General features: G+C 42.4%; 1 protein-coding gene across 3 annotated transcripts; it reads right to left on the bottom strand.

The window, feature by feature from the left end:
• Positions 1-253: 253 nt before the first annotated feature.
• LOC146977330 (coronin-1C-A-like) lies at positions 254-16508 on the bottom strand. Of its 3 annotated transcripts, none has more exons than XM_085793475.1 (11): positions 13690-16508; positions 7978-8177; positions 6468-6590; positions 5723-5852; positions 5335-5516; positions 5083-5202; positions 4583-4684; positions 3861-4006; positions 2156-2213; positions 1780-2031; positions 254-1273 (listed from the first exon to the last, which is right to left on the bottom strand). In XM_085793475.1, exons 1-11 carry the CDS (start codon positions 16256-16258, stop codon positions 1154-1156), a joined length of 4002 nt encoding a protein of 1333 aa, XP_085649601.1. In that variant the 5' UTR covers positions 16259-16508; the 3' UTR covers positions 254-1153. The 3 variants fall into 3 exon arrangements, with proteins under 3 accessions (XP_085649601.1, XP_085649603.1, XP_085649602.1); XM_085793477.1 differs by lacking the exon at positions 13690-16508 and adding an exon at positions 11352-11373; XM_085793476.1 differs by lacking the exon at positions 13690-16508 and adding an exon at positions 11046-11186.
• Positions 16509-21231: the final 4723 nt, after the last annotated feature.

Genomic DNA, 21231 nt, shown 5'->3' with positions numbered 1-21231 from the left:
CTGGTGAGACTGTTCTCACTGTTTGTACTTCTTTAAATAGACTAAGATAGATTAACAACTTTCTTTTTTGCCCCAACTTCATCTCATTGAATCAAGTCTATAGATCAATCAATAAAAAGTAGGATTTCTACACTTTACCAGTCTGAAATCCAATTCCATATATAATGGCAGAAGATAAATTGAGACAATATTAGGCTCTCACTGATGTGCAGGGTTAAAGTATTGACAGAAGTCCAAGAGATAAAGAGAGAGGTTTTCATGTGTAAAATCTTTATTATGTGCACAGAACTGTTTGTCAGGGGTTCAGTGAAACACAAGCTGGGTGAGTGGTCCCTTCCCAACACCAAATATGCACTGGAGAGGGCGACTTTGAGTTTGACCCTTAACAGTGACGAGAGGCACCACTACATTTGCACAACATTTACACCAGAGAGATGCAACCCCACCCCCCTCCCTCCCTCCCTCCCTCCCTCCCGTTAAAACCCAATGGTAAATTTCAATCCCAGTAAAACAGGAACAAATGTTTCAGAAGGAATTCTCCAACATTCATAAATCAGATGGTTATCAATGAGCAAAGTGGTGGGAGGAGAAAAAAAAAGAGTTCAACAGCTATTGTTTGAAAAAAAAAGAAAAAAAAATCCAGCTTGACTAAGTTAATCTACCAGGTCGTGACTGGAATGTACAACAGGAGAGAAAATAAACGCAAAACAGTGCATGAAACGGCACACAAGTCATATTTGGCAAAACAAAATAGAACAATGGAAATACTGGATGCTACATACAGTTTTTGAGTAGTAAGTACAAACTTCACATGAGAATGTTTTTACCACAGTCAAAAAACAAAACAAAACAAAACAAAAAAAAAGTTAAGACTTTTTCCTTCAACAAAAATGTCTTTTCTTCAAATGTGTACAATGATCCGTAAGAGTTTTTCCTTTTCTCAGTGTGTGTCGGGGCGAAGTGTGAAACCGGAGGCTTGATGAGGAAAAAGAAAAGTTCATCTTGGAATGTGGGCCGGGACTCGTCGCGGGGACGAGGCCGAGCTGAATGGAGCCGAATCTTGATCCGTGGTTGACCCCCAACCCCCCCCTCTCCCACCCCCTCTCCCCACCGTCCATTCGATTCTCCCCAACGCGACCGGCGGTCCCGTGTCTTACATGGCGACCTTGGCGACCTGCTCTTCCAGTCTGGCGATCCGACGGTCTTGGAGGATGACGCGGTCCCTGAGCGACTTGAACTCTCGGAGCACCTCTTCCAGTTTATCCTCCATTTTCTGGTGAAAGATGGAAAGAGAGTTAGCTCCACTAAATACTTGACTTTATTCCCATTTGGCACACACAGAGAGAGCTGCTGGGAGAAGATGTTTGTCTGCGATGGCCCGTTTGTTTTACCTGCTTTAAAACAGGTTTTGTTATTAATCCCGGGAAAATAAACAGGGGCTTCGCAGGCAACGAAGCTCTGGAGCTGTTAACATTTTCCTTTGCTGCTCCACTGAATTGTGACCCAAATACCAAAGTATGTGCTGATCCATAACTTCTGTGAATTATTCCAACCATAATAATTACTCCGACTGGTGGAGTCCAAACCTCAGCAATAACACAGAGCAGTTTTTTTTCTCCCACAATCACAACAGTGTTTTAAGAACCTGGTTATAATGACAGTCACAAGTGACAATAAACAGGAGTTAAAGGAATAATTATCATGAGCAAAAAAACCACAGGAAGTGTGTCATGTTTATAAAGTGCTGGGGCAGGTGTTTTCCATTGTTCAAACACTCACCACTGAGGGCTGAGACGCATGCTGGGAGACATGCTTCTGGACGGTCGAGATGTTCTCGGCTTTTGTGGCCGGCTTGGTCTCCAGGACGTTCGCCTTGACCACCTTCAGGTCCCGGTTCTTCGTGGAGACGTAGCCATCTTTGAGGGAGATGAGGATGGGGCCTCCGTTCTTGCCGGCGAACCACTCCTCTGCCTCCAGGGCGGGGTCGGGGCCGGCCGTGTCGGGGTACAGGTCGTCCTGGAACAGATCCGACTGCGACGGGCGGAGAGAGCAGAGAGGAGGTAGGACATGTCAGAGGGACGATGCTGAAAACTGTGAATGGAGGAAAATGGCACGGTAAATAAGCATCTTCATTACATGATAGAAATGGACTCACCTTACGTGGGACGGTCATGATGATTGGTTCACATTTCCTCTCATGCAATTTGTAAAACCTACAGAAACAACAGGAGGAGTAGTTACATTCATGTTAACTTCATTTTTAATCATTTAGGAACAAAATAGCACCTGAGTCTATAACTTAAAGGACAATTCCAGGCGAATTCAACTCAGGGGTGTATTTTCATATCATTTTAGGTCTAAAAGAAGGAATCTGAAGATTTTCAGTTTAATCGCTCCTGTTTTGCGGTAGCTGCGTCTGTCCCCGCATCGCCACGGTAACAATGAATGGGAGTGGATGTAAGTTCCGCTGTTTAGGCTGTTTCCAGCCCTCAAAGCCGCAATTTTTTTCCACAGACAGTGTCAGATGGGTACTCAAACATGCACCGAGAAGTTTATTTACTTCAAGCAAGCCGACATGTTTGTTAAACTAGATCTAATTCAAAGTCTCCCGGAGTCTCGCGCGAGCCCGAAGTTGCAGTGCTGGTGTATTCAGGCGCAGTAGGAGTTAACGCTTGTGTCATAAACACAGGAATATCAACTCTTGACTTGCTTCTAGTGTACATTTGTTTCCACAGACAGCGTCAGATGGCTACTCAAAGATGCGCCGAGAAGTTTTTTTTACTTGAAGCAAGTAAAGAGCTGATATTCCTGTGTTTATGACACAAACGGTAGCTTTTCCCACTGCACCTGAACACACCGAGCACGGCAACTGGGTCTCGCGCGAGACTCCGGGAGACTTTGAATTAGATCTAGTTTTACAAACATGTCGGCTTGCTTGGAGTAAATAAACTTCTCGGTGCATGTTTGAGTAGCCATCTGACGCTGTCTGTGGAAAAAAATTGCGGCTTTGAGGGCTGGAAACAGCCTAAACAGCGGAACTTACATCCACTCCCATTCATTGCTGCCGTGGCGATGCGGGGACAGACGCAACTACCGCAAAACAGGAGCGATTAAACTGAAAATCTTCAGATTCCTTCTTTTAGACCTAAAAGGATAGGAAAATACACCCCCGAGTTGAATTCGCCTGGAATTGTCCTTTAAAGAGGAACTATGCAAGTACAGTCGCTTTTCTGCTGTTTTGCTAACCCTCCTCTCTGCCATGTGCATTTGTTTACAACGAAGCCGGTGAAAAATCAATACAGGGAGCGGTGGATAATGTTATATAACATATACGATGTTAGGACGTGTATGTTTGTGTAGTCTTAACTGTCATAAATAAAAGATTGCGGGTTGCGGAGTGCATTTGTATTGCAGTGCAGCAGAGACGAGAGCTGGCACACTGGGGCGGCGGCCAAGTACTAACTACACTGAACTACAACTCCAGAGCTTTTTAATTAGGGTAAAACTGTAGCACAGCCACTGGAAAAATCCCGCATAGTTTAATCTATATATTTAATGTACATATTATCAGCACATTATCATTATTCAAAAAGGAGAATTCATCTGTGCATTTAAATGGAAATAAATTGTGTGCAAGTCAGTGTGAAAACTTGACTGAAATTCACTGTGAAGAAAAAGGGAAGTTGTTTACAGTAAACTACAGTCATGTCTAAAGCTGAAACTATTAGGTCATTAATCACTTCCCTCCCTCCCTGATTTGCATAAGCTGTGTTGCCAGGCTGTACGTCTTTAGGTTTTGAACTGCTGGTTGAAAAAAAAAAAAAAAACCCACCGAAACACTACTACTGTAAATACAGTACCTTGCAATTTCACATTTGTTGACATCCAGGCCTCTTTTGGGCATGTATCCCATCCCCCGCTGGGGCTCCTTGGTGGAAAAGGTGTTGAGGTAGTGAACAAACGGTGCCTCATCTGTGATCTCAAAGTACCGGATGCTGCTGTCGCCCTGAGGACACACAGTCACGCCACACAGTCAGTCAGTGTGTGAATCAGACACTCAACTAGAAAAAGGAGGAACCCCATGTCTGTTGATCTGTATTTTGATTTTCTTCATGAGCACTTCATTGGATCAAAGTTTGCGGCTGAGGACGGTTCTCAAAAACTTGTTACTTGACATGAAGAAAAAGGTGGAGCGATACTATACGAACAGTGCAGAACTCAGATACTCTGTTCACACGCCAGGTCTTAAAGAAAAGGGAAATTCATCTGCAAGCTATATTCTGTCGGTCATTAGAGATCACAGCTTTTGATATATTTGCTGTGATTTCCACTTTGAAAACTAAGTTATGTGCATCACTGGATCCGAGAGCACTGTTAATAAATCAGAGGACATGAATTCAACCATGAATAAAGCACATTTCTAGAGCCTTCGTGTTTTCTTCTTTGTAAATTCTGTAACAGGTCATCTTGCATGCTAAGACTTAAATGACACGGGCCAAGCGGTCCGCCTCTGTCAAACAAACACTGAATATGAACTAGTTGGTAAAATTGGGAAACAAAACCCTGCGATGACGCATCTCACCTTTCCACACAGGTAGACGACGCTGGTGTCAGGGTCGTAGAAGGGCAGCAGAACCCCGTTACTGGTGTCCATCTCTTGAACACATATCTGCTCCATGTTGTCCTGGTGACACAAAATACAGCAGTTGAAGTCATGGCACAGGTACCTGTTATCTGTTTGATTTGCTTCTTTGTTCAATGCACGCTACACTCTCCCTTGTAAACATCAATGAATAGGAAGAAATCACCTTCTGACTAGTGTTTAAAATGTCTCTTTGTATTTGTCGCCCCCTGCTGGTGCCGAGGTGTCACAGACGCGACAGTTCAGAGACCGAGGTGAAAAGTGAGAGAGCATGTTTACCACACAGGAGCGACTGGTGATGAAGACAACATTTTCCGTCAGGCGGCCGTAGCTACAGCCTGAGGTTCAACGTGACTTTAACATTTTCCTGGTGTCAGATAAGTGATAGTGTTTCTGCGATGAGTCTGGACCGTTAAATTAGAATCCCTATGGTGACGTACACTTTTCCACAGGCCTAGCTGGCGCTCGCTCATGCGGCTGAATCCAGTGGTGAAAATGTTTCCGTCTGCTAAAAAGATCGCTCTCATTGGTCGAGCTCCCTCGTGGGCCTTGTCCTTCTCCTGAAAACAGACAAAAAAAAAAAAACACCTGTCAGATGGGCCAGTCTGTGGACTTGGGTCTGTGATTCTGGGAAACATTATTCCACACCCCAAGCATCCCATCTCCAAATCCCCCTCAGCGTTTCCACTTACCGCCACTATCTTTTTCTTACGGGGGTCGATGACGCGGACCTTCTTGTCCTTGCAGGCGGTGCAGAGTAGGCTGCCATTGCGGCTCCAGCTGACACTAAAGATAACATCAGGGTGCATGTCCTCCAGGTTGATCATGGCCTCTCCCGTGCCCACATTCCAGATGATGATCTGGTTGTCACACCCTAAAATGGACACACACACAGACACACACACACACCTCTGTGTCCAAGGCTATTTTCGGCACTTTTACAGCACACAAAGCGATGCAACAGAAGGCGGGCCCCCTGAGATAATTGCTCAGATTTGGAGTTCAGCTGTGGCGCATTGGACAAATGGCAGAGAGGTCACACGTTTCAGTCCGAGGGCAGAGGCTTTAGTCAAAGGTTACCTGCGCTGAGGAGAACGTTGCGAGCGGTGGGATGCCAAGACACGATGCCAACCCTCTTGGAGTGGCCCTCTAACACCACCACGGGCTCCGAGAGCGGAGACTCCAGCCCGTTCTCTGGGATCTGCCAGACCTACAAACACAACAACACACACAGAAAATAAGAAACTGCAGAGAAAATGAAATTATTCTTTCACAGTGAAACGGAGACGACGGAAAAACAGTAGATTGACACTAATGTTTGGATTCTGATCAGACCAAACAAGCTACAATTAATAATTTAGGTAATAAACACAGCAGCAATTTGAGATTATTACCACCTAAACTCATAATTTTAATGGCCTTGATGGTTTTGAAATTCAAATGGCACTTTAACATAGTATGGGCCTGGGTTTTGTTACTAAGTGTATGGAAATGTTCCTGACAGTTAATTTTGATGGTCTTGATGGTTTGTATTTGTCTGGGTTTAAAAATGATTTAAACAATATTAAACAGTTATATCTTAATTTAAATATACTTCATTTTTGTTGATGTTACATTAATTGTGATTTTATCTTGATAAAATAAAATGAAAGCAAATTGTGTGATTAGTTAGTTGTTGTTAATTGATCGGCAGCTCTGAATATAATATAATCTAATATAAAATAATAATTCTTATTTCACCTAATGCAGCATGTCATGCCCAAACAATTACAAGTTACAGGGTTAAATGTTCATGTGATGCTTCTGAGATGAACCGTGTCTTTACCATGACCGTGCAGTCCTCCGAGCCGCTGGCAATGACGAGGTCATTATGAGGACACCAGTCGATGTCCAGCACTGGGCCCGTGTGACCGCATACTGTCGGGTAGACCTTGTCTATGCGGCCACTCTGGAAGGAAGACAGAGGACAGCCGTGTTACAAAGAGGTTAAAGACTGTGAGCAGAAGCAGAGCAATAAAGTTTGGTAAGCTGATACCCGTCAGAGAGATATGAAAATGACCAACACACAGGGATGAGGCAGGTGTCCTTTTTATGTGAATTATGTTCAAGCCTGCACGACTACACAACAATTGTTCACTATTTTGGCAAAAACAGGCCCTAAGACGTCATTATTCTGCAAAAAAACTTAATTTTTAAGCTTAAACTTGAATCTACGGGGACAGGAAACATACGTATATTTGGTGCAGTGGCCTCATCCGTCCCCATCGGGTGTGTGGACATCTGTGAATCTACCTGAATGTCCTCAAGCTGTAGCAGCGTCTCCACAGGCAGGACGTGATGTAGTGATAATAAAAACAAATTAACCCAGTAGCCTAAAACAATAACAGAGCACCCGGTCGCTTCTGAAACTATCATGTGCTCAATTTAGCTCCTGTAACTGTATACATAATATCACATGCCTTTACTATCAGGGAGATTTAAACATTGATTATCCATGTTTTTAGTACAAATATGAGCCTGAGGGAACAGCAGGACGGGGCCACAGTCAGCCTATATAGAATTGATTCACCACATGCTCCGAGGGCCATAAAATGACACTGCTGTAACCTCTAGATAAGCTTTAAACCCTCTGTATCCAATTTTGGCCCTTGAGGGACTGTGTCACCCAGAGTCTTATCCATACCTGTTAGTTAAAGCTTCTGTGTGTGGGATTACACAATTTTTGATTTCAGTGTTGAGGTCAACAACATGGCCATCAGAATAATTACCACAAAAAAAAAAAGAAGCTTTAATCGCATAACAGAGTCCTCAGCCAGGTGGAGCATGGAAGACTTTTATGATAATCCCTGTAACATGCCTCTCAAAAACCACAAATGTGAACTTCATGGTGGCGCTGGAGGGAAGGTCAGGTGATCATTTAAGTAATTATGGTTCATCATCGATGTCTGAACCAAAATCTCATAACAAAAGACTCCCAGTCTAGACCAGACGGACCAGACTTCTCAATATGGAAACTGCCAGTGTTAAATTAATAACACAGTAATGTAATTTGCACCGTGACTTAGCACTTCTCTGGTGTTATCCTGTGTTAAGTTCTGTTTGTATTCAGAGGTACACTGATGCCGTACATTCGGCCAAGAACCACATTAAGCAGATCAACCCCGCTGGGCGACCAAACAGTCATTCACACTGCTGCTGTGGCTGGTACACTATGAATTATAGAGAACACATAAATGTCTATTCATGAAGTGAGTGTCTTCATGGAAATTGTTAGTCATCTTTTTCTCTTTTTTTTTTTACCTCTTGGTGTCAACAGGAAGTAGCAGAGATCTCACCTTTTGTAGAGGAAGGACGAGAAAAGCTCCTCCCCCGCTCGCCTCTATGATGATGGCAACAAACTTGGGGTTGACGGCACAGAAGGAGCTGTCCCACGTCACCCTGGAGACACGGATGTCATCGTAGCACTGGTCGTTCCTCACCGCCTGGCCAAAGACGTGGCGGAACTTGCTCTGTCGCACAACTCGCCGCAACATATCTGCAGAGAAAAAATAGGGAAAAAGTGGCCATTTTTACCAAAGAGACGAGACGAAACGAGCATCCTTCTGTCACCACCGAGCACGCCGAGGGTTAAATCTGGCTCAGTGTCAAAAACAGTCTGTCAGATCTGAGGTTTATCTTTATTAGCTCTGACTTAGTTTGTTCCTTCACATGCAAGGGAAATAAAATCAGACCGACCTACTGGAAAAGTGGAAAACATGAGCCTCATATTTCTGCAGTTTACATCATTATCTTGGTGTAATTTCTCACTAAGAAGTTTTGTAAATGGTTGTCGACCAGGCAGACTCAGGTGGGTTTTAGTGAGGTTCGACCTTTTTCCTGAGTGAATGTATGATACTAATCCTGCAATTTTGTGCTTTATCTCCCTGTCTGAACATGGGGCCAGGTTCTGTGGCTGTATATTCATTCAAAGACTCTGGTAAGACTTGGAACAGAAGTCGCTCATCAAGTGCAGACAAATGTTCCCAGAGCAGATTCCAGTTTGGCGTCCTGACATGGTTAGATGATCTGCAGGTGGAAAATGAAAACCAAACACAGTGGAAATTCTGTAGAAACTGCCCATTTTAATCCTAAAAAAAAACTCTTCTTTCTTTGATACCCGAGGGAGCTTTGTCACTATTTTAGTGACAGGCTTCGCAGTGTAATTATGTGGAAAATATAGCGCCTCAGGTCGGTAATTAAGCTGCCAGTCTGAGGCGACGTACTGAGCTTGTTGTACAGGATGCTGCAGGATTTTTTCTCCGGTTATCCACAGGTCTGTCGTCACACCAAACCACCTGCTTCTTCACATTCGATCATGGATTATAAAAATGGAAAAGCTGAATCACAGCCTTCTGTATCTTATATAGAAACATGGATTTTTCCAAAATAGCATTCACCAACAGAAGAACATATTTTAGAGTTTTGCAAAGTACTGAATAAAGCGTGCATCTTTAATTTAAAGCTACCCATTTTTTAAAATAGCCTTGTTGCTCAGACTAGAGTCTATTTTTAATATGGACACATAATTGTATTTTCATATTAAAAGGCAGGTTTTTGAATTGCATTACCAGTTCTCACGCAGCATAGTAGCATCATACATGTAGCTTCAAAACACCTCCATCTGTTACTATTATTATCAGCCGAGTCAGAGATAGGGGGGGAAAAAACTATTTCAAGGTGGATTACTGGGCATGACCCTTTTTATGAATCAAATACTCTTCCTGGAAAGGCTTTGCAGAGCAATGTCCAACAGAGCCATAAACATTGATCATGTTCTCGCAGGGCTGCATAATGCCTGGACAACAGTTTTACACTGACCAGAACAGCGTGTACCTTCAGCTGGTATTAGCGCTCCCTTCAGGAGCGGCTCCCCACACTTTAAATATGCATCTGACACGACGAGCTGCTTCTGCCCCTGCCAGCCAGCCAGCCTGTAGTTGATGCCATACATGACAACATGCAGCCTGCTCTGAGTACACCTCATCACCACCACCCAGCTGCACACAGCAGGGCAGCATTACTGAGCATCATGATGATGATGGTGGTGGCCTGACTCATAGTGCCCCCAATGAAAGGCCTTGTTACACACTAAGATGTTAAGTTGCTATACAATAAGCTGCATGGTGGCTTCTCCTCTCTGATATTAATAAAATGTACTCAGCAGCCCTGCAGGGGGGAGTGTGCCCCCCCCTCTCCTCCTCCTCCCTGTCTGTTATTGCACTGTCTGTCTGGACAATGCGACTAAATGGGTGTGCACAACACACCAACACAGCCACAGATCCAACCACTATCACATGAAGTCCACTCTGAGCTCATCACAATATCATCAGGTTACGTTTATTTTTTGAGTGCATGCATGTGCAGCTGCTGCAGCTGAACACACACACACCGACTGATCTCCAAACAGCTGCACGTAACGCGCGGTGCTGCCGTGAAACAATGGTCGCTGCCTGGCGGCTAGCGTTAGCCGATGTTACCACCACAAAGCTCGGTGTGTCTCCTCCTCCTTCTCCCCAGTGAAACAAGTAGCTACAAACTACAAAACCCAAGAGCTGGTTGGGTCGTGGCACATTTTTTAAACTGTCTTTTTTTTAAAAGTCACGTCACACCCCCAGTTTGTAACACTGAGTGGAGGTTTTGGTTTTAAAAGAAAGATTACTTAGCTATTCAATGCTAACGTAACATCACCGTTAAACCGACACAAGGGGGAGGACCGATATGCAGATTTATATTTTGGTGAGTACGCCCCACAGATGTGACTCTCTCACTTAAAAAAGGCCACAAAGCGTGATGATGTTCAGTGCAAATGTTTTATAATCACAAACACATTTTTTAATGAGTTAAAAGTATAACGTTATAGGAGGCGGGTGGTGGTCCTGGACCTAGACCGTGTTCCGCCGCACTGCCCCGGCCGGCAGCCGGCAGCTGTGCCGGGGCTGGTCCTGTCTCAGCAACCGCCGACACGTAGCAACAGCGCGAACGAGGAGGATGGCTATTTGCTGTTTTCTTTAAAATGAGCATTTTCTTTACAATAGCGCATCTCTGTGTTATCTTCCGTACAGATCTATGCACGCAGTGTTAAAACATTTAATATTTCCCCTCCTCTAGCACCGCCGCTGTGTTTTGCATCCATGCTTCAACCAGACCTAGCCTAGCCTAGCAGCTAACCGCTAGCTGCTAGCCGCGGTGGACCGCTGCCAGCTGACGCAAGTGCAGATATTTCCACCCAAGGTTTCAGAGGCTGCTCCCGTTCTCTAAACCCATCCAGCAGGCTAAATGGATGCTGCGCAGCCCCGACCAGACAGACAGACAGACCACATGGAAAAATGCACAGTGTTAAAGAGACTTTTGTAGGGTTTCTTACCTCCTAAATCTATGCAAGATTTTCGTAAGCACGGGGGTAATCAATCACAACACATGAATCTGGTAGTTTAGGCGCGCCCTTATCCTGCAGGACGTTGCTCTAGTATCCCTTGTCTTCAAACACACACACTCACACACACACACAAAAAGAAAGAAGAAGAAAAAAAAAAACAGAAAGCCCAGCCGCTTGGCTCTTATTCCCCCTCCTGTCTGCAAATGTGTGGCCCGGAGTCAGTCAGTGTTTTAAATCTACTGGTATTTCAGGATGCCGGTTGACGAATAGAGCATCCCCCAGTCCGCTCCTCACCTGCGGAAGACTAGCAATCGTCTATTCTCATCGTTATTAAATTCAATAGGACGACCGGCTACGGCACATGCGCAAACCAAAAAGCCAGATTTTTATTTCCCAAGGCTGTGGTTGGGGATGGGGCTGCAAGAAAACTGTGTTTCTCCCCCATGTCATCCTTGTGTCCTTTGCTGTTTAGACCAACTGGATCAGTTCATTTTGATGACCCAAAAAAATAAGAATTCATATTCTTAAGCAGCAGCATCTTTTGTTTTCAGGGTCCCAACCCCTCCCCCCTGTCCCATCCCATCTCACTCCAGCTTGTCCTGCCCAAACACAATAAAGACGACCCCCCCAGCCCCTCCTCCATACAAATTTTCACGAGAATCAGCCAGCCTGCCATTTCCTCTGTTGGCCTTTTCTGCTGTCTTAAAACACATTTCCACTCCTTGGCTGATTGTGACTACAGCTCTTCACACAAACTTAAGTCCAAGCTGGCCTGTCAGGTCAGAACGGGACAGTGTAAAATGTCATAACAACAGATGCCCAATTCATAGTTCACTCATTCTCTTAATTTCATTGTACATTCACATCCAATTAAATCTGAGCACATCTTCTCATACTCGGCATAAATACTGTATGTTTTTAAGAAATAAACTTAATTTCAATGCTAAGTACATTTCCCTGTCTCCAGCAACTGACACTGTGACTATAAATTAAACAAAGAAAACAATAAGGTTAGTCAGGAAGTTGGTGTTTCATGATGAATGTCTGCAAAATAAGATTTCTGACCTTAAGTGTGCAGCAAGACAAACTGAACTCAAAGTCTATTCCAACACTTTGAAGTTTGAGCCATATAGAGTCCTCATCAAGGTCAAGAATGAGCTTTATTATATATTTTTTTGTCAACCCTTGTAATAAGCTGTTTTCTATGTCTTTCTATGTTTATGTTTTTCCCCACTTGTCGTGTGACTGTAGCACCTAATTAAAAAAACAAAGAAAAAACAAGAATGAGCTTTCACATAAAACTCTCAAATTGTGACTGAGCTCAACAATCTGTATAGTGACAGCTGAGAAGAAATTTTGATGTGGTTATAGAAACACTTAACTTCAAATCCTTGTAAGTTGATTTGCACCTAGACGATGTTGAATTTTAACAGTTTCTGAGTATTAAGAATTGTAGTCTAATCTAATTTGATATAATCTTTAACCATTTGAGGAGAATATTGTTTGTTTGAATTGTAAATGTGTGGATTGGAGGTGTAGAAGAAAGTAAGAGTATTATTTTGCTTATCCATAACCTATTAGTTTTTTCTAAGGAGTTATTGAGGTAGGTGAACACTCAGTTTTACAGCTAGTGGTAGTCTATAGTTTACCCTGAACTGGAGTGTGGGAGAAATCTGATGTGGAAAGGGATTGAGATTAAAAAGAGACAGTCTTTGGTGACAGGATTAACTTGGTTGACTGATTGACTAAATGATGGGAAAATGAAACATGGATTTTTCTTATTGTCCTCAACTAAATGTTACAAAGTCCCAGTTCTCCAGCATGAAAAGTTGTCTGGGGAAACCCTGCTTTGTTTTATATTAAATCAGTCTCCCAGCCGGACATGAAAAAGAAGAAGACTCATAATAGAATTAGGTTTAAAAGTTTAAATGTCACACATTACATAACTGTTTTACCATTACTGGTAGAGTTGTTGATGTTTTTTTCGCTGAGCACAAAAGAATCAGCTGCTTTTAATTGTAATATAATGAAAACAAAGAACAGAACACTATTGCTGTGTTATCAAAGAGCTACCTAATTACACATCCATCTGATTCAGAGAATTACCATTCATTTAGAATCATGTGAAGTCCAATGTTCATTCTCTGTTTTTAACTCCTGAGGGAAATGTCCGGCTCTTTAAAGGCTAAATGCTCCAACATGTTCACCAGCTAGTTGATAATATTGTCTCTCTGTTGTTCAGTGCCGGGCAGGTAAAAAAAGGGCCAAAATCCTTCTCGGAGCTCAGAGGAAGTGCTATGTGAAAATGTGGCTGTGTTACAGTGAGCACCACCTTTCATATCTACTCGTATCCAGCGTGATACCATAAGTAAATCTGATAATTTAAACCAGATTTTTTTAGTATGCTTTTATGTCAATAACTGCCAGTCAGTCCGTTTCAGAAGGTGCCAAAACATCAACTTTGTATCTTCAGAATATCAACATTTTTAGACTTCAAGTAATTGATTTCGTACACCGATGGAGAACTGATTTAATCTTTCAAGTTAAAGTCAGGAGTTTTCACGTGACACTACAGTATACTGTCTGGAAAACACACTCTAATTCTAATATTGATGAACCAAAAAGTCTTTACCTTTCTTTGGAGGTGGTTGGACTTCTGGTGGTCTCTCTTTGGATTTCTTTGGGACATCGAAGGCATTCTTCATTTGGGATACTTTCAGACTTGGACTCTGCTCGGCCACTCGAATCTGAGCTTTGGGTCCCTCAGGTTTGACCCGACCCGGATTTCTCTGCATTTTATTTGCTTCTCTTACAATTTCTGCCACAGGTTTGTAGGAACCCACCTCACTACCATTTCCTGCATCCCTATCGCTACTGTGATCAGTCACATCCTTATGGAAGCCATAGCCAGCACGGTCATTGCTGACCTGTGTGCTGACTCGCTCAGACAGGAGCTCAGGGTAGATTTCTCTCTTCCCTGAATAAGCAGGTTCTGGTCTTTGGATTTCTATGTCCGACACGCCCTCTGGCATGTGCAAGGTCTCTGAGGAAGGATAACGATCTTGGGGCTTTCTCGCAACAGGTGGAGGCGAGCTTTTGTATCTGGATCGCCTCTCTAGGAATACCCGTCTCTGCGTCATGTCCAGATTTGGCGGCTCTTCATCATCTGGAGAGAGCTTTGCGATGCGCGTACAGTAGTCATAGTCGATCATATCTCCGTACCGTTCGTCCATTTCTGCGAGTGAAAGGTGTTGCCAAGGGCCGAGGTCAACTGACAGCCGTCGTATGTTTGCTGGCACGGTGTAGGTGCCTCTTTCATCCCACAGTAGGCACATATCCTGATTAGTTTGAGGGATGCATGGAAGATCTTTGTTAAAATGAAAAGTGTGTCTCCTTTTGACCTTTTCCTCAGATCGCAGATGATCTTTCTTTCTCCTTTGCACCCTTGCATCTACTGCATCAGTAGACATTAATTGTGCAGTTTTGAGCTTTATAAATGGGTTTTTGGGTTTTTTGGGGACAGGTGGAGGTGGACCTTTAACTTTGGGCTTTTCGTTTGGGACGGACTCAACTTTAGAATCGCATGAGGTGGACATGGCGTCTGGCTCTGTCAGTTGTAGACTTCCGCTGGTTGTGTTTTTCTCATGTAACAGATGAGTCAAAGGTGTAGGAGTGATGATGGCAGAAAAGCAAACAAGCTCACTCTCTCTCTTTAAGCTTGCTACCTGCATCTTCCCATCACAGCCTTCATTCCCCGGCAGAGGAACAGGAGGGATCACATCGCATTGTTCCAAAGGAAATGGGAAATTGTCTTGCAGTTGTGGTGTCTCAGAGCTAGGGGGCTTAGCCTTTGTGGGATGAGAGTCTGCTGCTGCTGCTGTTGCTTTACCGAGTGCTTGGCTGTCCTCTTTCTTGGTGCGTGAACTAAGAGTGCTTGCTTTAGCTCTTTTAGAAACTACGCCAGCAAACCTGCTCAGATATGACTGTTGTTCAACTTTTGTTTTTTGTGCTGTTAATTTTGAATTTTGGCTTTCCTTATCTTGACTTTGTGAGTCTCTCAAAGAAAGATCGACTTTTTCCACATGGCCTGTATCGGCAGCTCTCTCCCCACCTGCCTCTTGCTGTGAAATCAAAGAACCATCGTCATTGTTCGTGTTTTCCAAATCATTACTGCCGTTGTTTTGCCTTGACAGACTTTGCTCCTTTTTAATGTGTGTAGAAACTTGCCCCTTGCTGTGGCCATTCAAGTTTTGCTCCCTCTCGGCTTTTCCTCTCCCAGTTGTCTCAGTGCGGGCAGCTCCAACATGACTGACTCCTTTTAGCTGACACCTGCTGCCTTCAGCCAAATGTTGACCCATTTCGCTCTCAAAACAGGCAGCGGGTGAACTCCTAGCATGTGCTTCCACACTGTCTGTGGTGACTGAAAGTGTGTCGGATGGTCGTCTGCTTTTGTTCTCATACCCTTTTTCTTGTGGGGTATTCCTGGGAGATTTTGGACGGTTATTATCACCGTGAGTAGCAGAAGAGTCTACCTCAACTTTTCTTTTAACACATGACTGGCGATTATCTGTTTTTATCCTGTTGCCAATAGGATTACTCTCTCCATCAGAAGACGTCCAAGTTTCATCCCTCTCAAGCACCACAAAGTCCTCCTCATTAGTGGGATCACATGAGGCAGTTTGAGCCACGGTTTGAGCGTCTGGACCAAACTTGCTACAGCCAGTTTTAGATTTCTTCTTATTTTCCTGCTCCTCCATAGCTGTGGTCCAAATAAAGGCCACAGCCTTAGTCCCAGAGCCTTGCTTTTTGTTTAAAGTTTGTCTGGTCTCCGTTGGGCTTAGGACAGTCTTTGACTCGTCTACAGTTTGACTGATACTCTGGCTCTCCCTGTCTCCTCCCACCAACTCTCTCCTGGAGTTGAGAGGCTGACATAGAGGTCTGATTGGCTGCCCAGTTTGGGGGTCTGTACGTGCAGAAGTGGCTGTGTGCTCCCCTTCATGCCCAGTCACCGGGCCACTGACACTGATCCCACTAATCCCACCAATATTCGGAGAGGTCACAAAACTGCCATCGTCCTGATCTCGGTTCTCAAATTGTTCTGATGTCTCCGACTGTTGTGTCTCTCCAGTTTGTTCAGACCAGTCTGAATTGTCAAGTGACTCTTCGTCTTTTTCCGACAGCTTCTCCAGCTTCTGGCCCATGGCTGTTGTTCTGTCTTGGCATTAGGAAAAGAGATAGACAAATGTCAAGACACAGCAGCGGATTTATAAGCAAGTCACACAGTGGTGTAATGAGGATGGCCTGCCTCCCCATCCCAGTGAAATGAAATCACGCAACAGGCGCTGCCGTCTATCTTGGACTATCATGAATCTTTCTCTATTTTTGTATATTCTTCTATACAGCTCACATTTGCCCTCCCAAGGCCTCTCTGTCTATCTCTCCCTATTCTGTTGGAAAGGAATGCTGTGGTGGCTATAATTAAAGTTGGTCCGACTGCAGCCAGTGAGTCAGAAGGCCAAAAAGGAAACAGACAAGTGAGATAAGAGGTCAGCTGCCAGGTGCCAAGGTCAAATAAAATGTCCGGCGAAAATGTGATCCATTAAATTCTACAAGATACATGATCTATAAATCTTTTCAATTACATCAAAACCTTGTCTTGTGTGATTTTTAGGTTTTATAACTCATTTTCTCCCAAACATGTTCCTTGAGAACCAGCACAGTATGAGACATCATGCACAGTCAATTACTGGTTTGGAGACAAGGCGTGTTTGTGCTGTGTTTGCCTCGCTTCCAACTATCTGAATGTTTATGATTGTTTTGGTTACAGGGTCTATAGAAAGGTCACCTGGAATACGTGATGCGAGTCACAAGTGCTTTGACTTCTGAACTGAATTGTTTGTCTGGAGCTTGATGAGAGTTTAACCACCAACTTGATGGATGGTGGACTAGAGATTATTACAAAGGGGAAACAGCTCAACAGGCTTCGAGGTGGCATGTGCAATCTGAGTATTTTTAGGTAGCAAATAAACAGCTAAAATACAGTACACGAGTTGACTGTTGTTACATTAAGGTATTTTACATAAACACACACTAAAGTTTATCCATAAACATTTTTCATCCTAAATATTCTTTGATTTCGTCAGCTGAGAGGTGAGTGAGAAAAGAGAGGTGACTGAACCTCTTCACCCTTGATCTGCAATCATGCGCTCTGCTGCTTGAGCTATTTCAAGCCTCAGAGGTGCTGAGTGACACTTCATTTTTTTTTTCAAGCCTGTCTATTTAACGAACATGCTTGTCCAATGGCATGTAAATAAATCTGTTCCCCCTGAGGCTTTTTGGCTCCCTTTTTTCTACAATGTTTCTTTATTCTCTGCAGCAGAGTGGATGGTTAGCTAAAAACGATGAATAAATAAAATGAATACTAGTTCAAATTGTTAAATGAAAATGATGGATAAATGGTTATACATAGCTAGCAGTGTATAAATACTTTGAATAGTCTTGGATAAACAGGTAAAGTAGGTAGTTAAAATGAAAGAAATGGTTAAAATACATTTACGTAACTGGTAAAATGTTCAATAGTTTGTTAAAAGTTACGGATAAATAAAGTTGAATAATTGAAATCAACAGCTTTGTCAATACCTGATACATAGAATCTACAGAAGATGTTTTCTAATAAATCTCAATTGGTGCGGAGCTTAAGTTTGATGTCCTTAAAGACCTTTAAGTGTACCTTTGTCCTGACTAAATCAGCCTGATCATCTGTATTGTTTGGTTTGTCTCGGCTCATACTCTTCTTCCAAACCTGGTTCCAATACTTGTAATAGAGCTTTAATCCTTTAACCAGCTCACATCGTTGAACCACAGCTCTGGTTTTCTGGTATGATGTAGCCCAGAATAATTCAGTGCTCGACAGATGCATGCACTTGCAGCTTTAGTGTATCAAAAGTGTTATTCTGGGATGGATGCATTACAATGGCAGCAGTGGGAGGCAGTGGTTTGTGTCACCCCCTCCCTCATTCTCCCTCTGTCTGTTTCCATTTCCCATCATTGTGTATCTCATGATTCCAATACTAAGCACACAGTTTATAAGAGACTTGTGACTCAGAGTACACAAATTATTAACTGGTCTTCAGTTAGACTTTATTTTTTCCCAACAAAAATACTTCACTGCCAAGCCTTTAGAGCAGTAACTGTGTGACATAATATAGCTCAAATTCAAATGGCCAGCACAACAGGATGATATTCAGACAGATAATCTAATCTCACAGTAACATTTTCATAACATTCTCTAAGGCAGGACAGAGTCATAAAAAAGACAAAGATAGTGTGCTTGTTTAAATATGGCTCAATGGATTTATATAATGTAGTAAGCCATAATAAGACATTTCTGTGGCTTTTATAATGTTGTTAGAATGACATAACCACAGATGTAAACAGTACGACCATGTACAATACAGGTATATAGTGTTTAAAAGTTCATCTGTATTTGACGTGAAACAAATGTTAACTTTTCACTCATCTTTAACATTTCTTCTTCAAGTCTCCTGACCTGCTGATACTGTGCATTTACTATGCCAATCAACACTATTACTATTGATAAATCCCTTTAAAAACTCAATTGTTTACAGTTTTAGAAGTTACCTAATAAACAGTATAGTCGCAGTAACATAGCGGTAGTACAGTAGAAATGGTAGGTACTTACTGTAGTTGAAGTTTTAAAATGATGCTCCCTCTGCCTGTCGTCCTGTCAGACTTTGGTCTTTCTGGGAGAGCTTCTCCTCCAGCCGTCACCTGCCCCATGATGTCAGACAGACTTCATTTGACTAACTCAATAAGATCGCTCTCTGCCCTGTCCATTTAATTAAAGAGCAAGTCAGAGGCTAGAGGCTGGCGGAGGCGTTTCAAGTCATCACAGATGTACGGGACTACAGATACAGGGCTTCTCTCATGACATGCTTTGTCTCTCGTGTCATCACACATCAATCATGTTTGATCTGTACATGTAAATCCACTGATTACACAGAGTATGCAGAGGAAATGGTTTATTTCCATGATAAACATTAGACTGGACATCATTTTAACAAAATGTAAAAAAAAAAGTGCATTACACATGAACATTGGCAATGTACAGTACAGTACACAAAAGTTAACAAAAAACAGTCAACGTAACAAAATCTTACTCCCAGGTAAGTTTATCATGTTCTGTATTTTTCACTCATCATACTCTCATGCTTTGGGGCAGACTTGTGCTCTATGAATACACTCTATAAGTGCCTGCCCCTCCCCCTTGAAATAACAATATGTCTTAATGTCCTCCATCACAAAGTCCTCATCCGGCCCTTAAGTAGGATTGTCAGTTTGATGTCTGCTGCCTGGGAATAATGCAATAAAAAATAAACAATCATTGCCATTTTTAATAGAGCCTGAAGACATCTGCCTAAATTAGAGATGGCCCAAAATACTTTCTCTTTTTTTTTTTTCGCTGTGGTTTCAAACACGAGAACTTAATTATAAGTATTTCTCAATACACAGTAGCATTATCAGTGCTTTTCTTAATATTGACCACATCTGCAAGCTAATGTACTCAATAGCAAATTGTAGAGAAAACTATTTACAGACTGGTAAATTTCAGAGACTTAAATCCTTCTTATCTAATGTTTTAATGTAAATGATAGTTCTCATTCCAGCAAGTAAGGTTCTTCAGCCAGCTATTGAACCAATACAGTGTACCACAAGTTTCAACAATATCAAACAAATACAATATTATTATAGGCTATTAATAAATGGAAGTCCATCAAGTATGTGTGTTTTGAGGGAGAGGAGGCTGCTGTGCATGAGCTTATGTGTGTTTGCATACATTATATTATGTGCCAAGTTATACATTGCAAGGAACATGGTTATTATTGGGAGTGAGGGTAAGTAATGTACAAAAAAACCAGACCATCAACACACTCACAGAAACTTTGCAAAGCATGTGATGCTTTATGACAGAGCTAAGGCCAAGGTTAAGGCACTTAAATGCAAAAACAAATTCAAAACATGAAGCAAACAACCCAACATAGTGCTGTGGTCTGGGAAAACGCAAACACAAGGATTTAGTATGCATTACGTCACATGAATGTCAAACGCCCTTGTCAGGCCCACCTGTCAAGAGCGTCAACATACTGAGAACAACTGGCTTAGGTTGGAATCATGTTGAGAATACATTAAAGGAATTATTTGAGATTTTTGGGAAGCAAGTTTGTTTTCTTGGCAAAAGCTGGATGAAAAGATCAATATCGACCCCCTTTGCCTGTATGGTAAATATGAAGCTGCCAGTGGCCATTTGGCTTACTAGCTACAGTAGCTTGCATCTGTCCAGAGGCAAAACAAATCTGCCAAATAGCACTTGTAAAAGAAAAACTAGATGTTCTTTTTTTACACTTTGGTTAATGTGTAAATTAAACACGAGTTACAATGTGTTTTTTATCACACTTTAGTTGTGCTAGTCACTGTCAAACAGAGCCATGCTGGCAGTTAGCACATTTTTTCTCTTTATGTTAAGCTAACCAGCAGCTAACTTCATATTTACCTTTACAAACAAGACAGCCGTATCAAATCTTGTCATTTATCTTTTAGCAAGAAAACAAGTATAAACGCCAAACTATTCCTTTAATCTGTCTTTGACAGCCTTTAGCAAGCTCTCCACTTTGTAACATTTCTTTTAGCCAAAATATTCATGAGCTACCTTTTGGAAACTATTTTCTCCTCAGTTTCAAATGGATCTATTTTAGATGTGTGCGGCATCAGATGCCAACAACTTTGTGTAAGTGCTTTATGTTACATCATGCTCAAATGGCCACGTGATGAGGGAAAGAACAGGTTAAAGGCAAAACCTAATTACTTAAATCTAACTAGCGGAGCAAACCTGCAGCTCCCTGGGATCCAGTTAAGGAACAGAGGATGCATTATTGTTGTTTGTCTAAGTTTCTACTGATCTAATTAAAGAAAAGCAAAATCTACAAAAAAATACAATATAACCCCATGATTAAAGATGATTAAATAATTTGCATTCATTCTTTTGCACAGTTTTCATTTCTTCTGAAGCACCCAGATATTCAAACACAGTCATAACACTTGCATGTGCTTTTCCTGCAAACAGACAGGCATCATTCAGTACCATTCTAGCACACCC

The sequence above is a fragment of the Trachurus japonicus genome, chromosome 12, assembly GCF_045865225.1.
Source record: "Trachurus japonicus isolate A0001 chromosome 12, Traja_1.0".
Taxonomy (NCBI): domain Eukaryota; kingdom Metazoa; phylum Chordata; class Actinopteri; order Carangiformes; family Carangidae; genus Trachurus; species Trachurus japonicus.
The sequence above is the reverse complement of the archived record's forward strand: the minus strand, read 5'-3'. Positions and strand labels throughout refer to the sequence as shown.

Bases quoted from the DNA above. Each gene is read 5' to 3' on its own strand.
- LOC146977330 (XM_085793475.1), bottom strand. From the start codon at position 16,258: ATGGGCCAGAAGCTGGAGAAGCTGTCGGAAAAAGACGAAGAGTCACTT. The intron at 8,178-13,689 runs GTAAAGACTTTT...TTTTCTCTGCAG, and splicing joins CCAACCACCTCCAAAGAAAG to ATATGTTGCGGCGAGTTGTG. The intron at 2,032-2,155 runs GTGAGTCCATTT...CGCCCGTCGCAG, and splicing joins TCATGACCGTCCCACGTAAG to TCGGATCTGTTCCAGGACGA.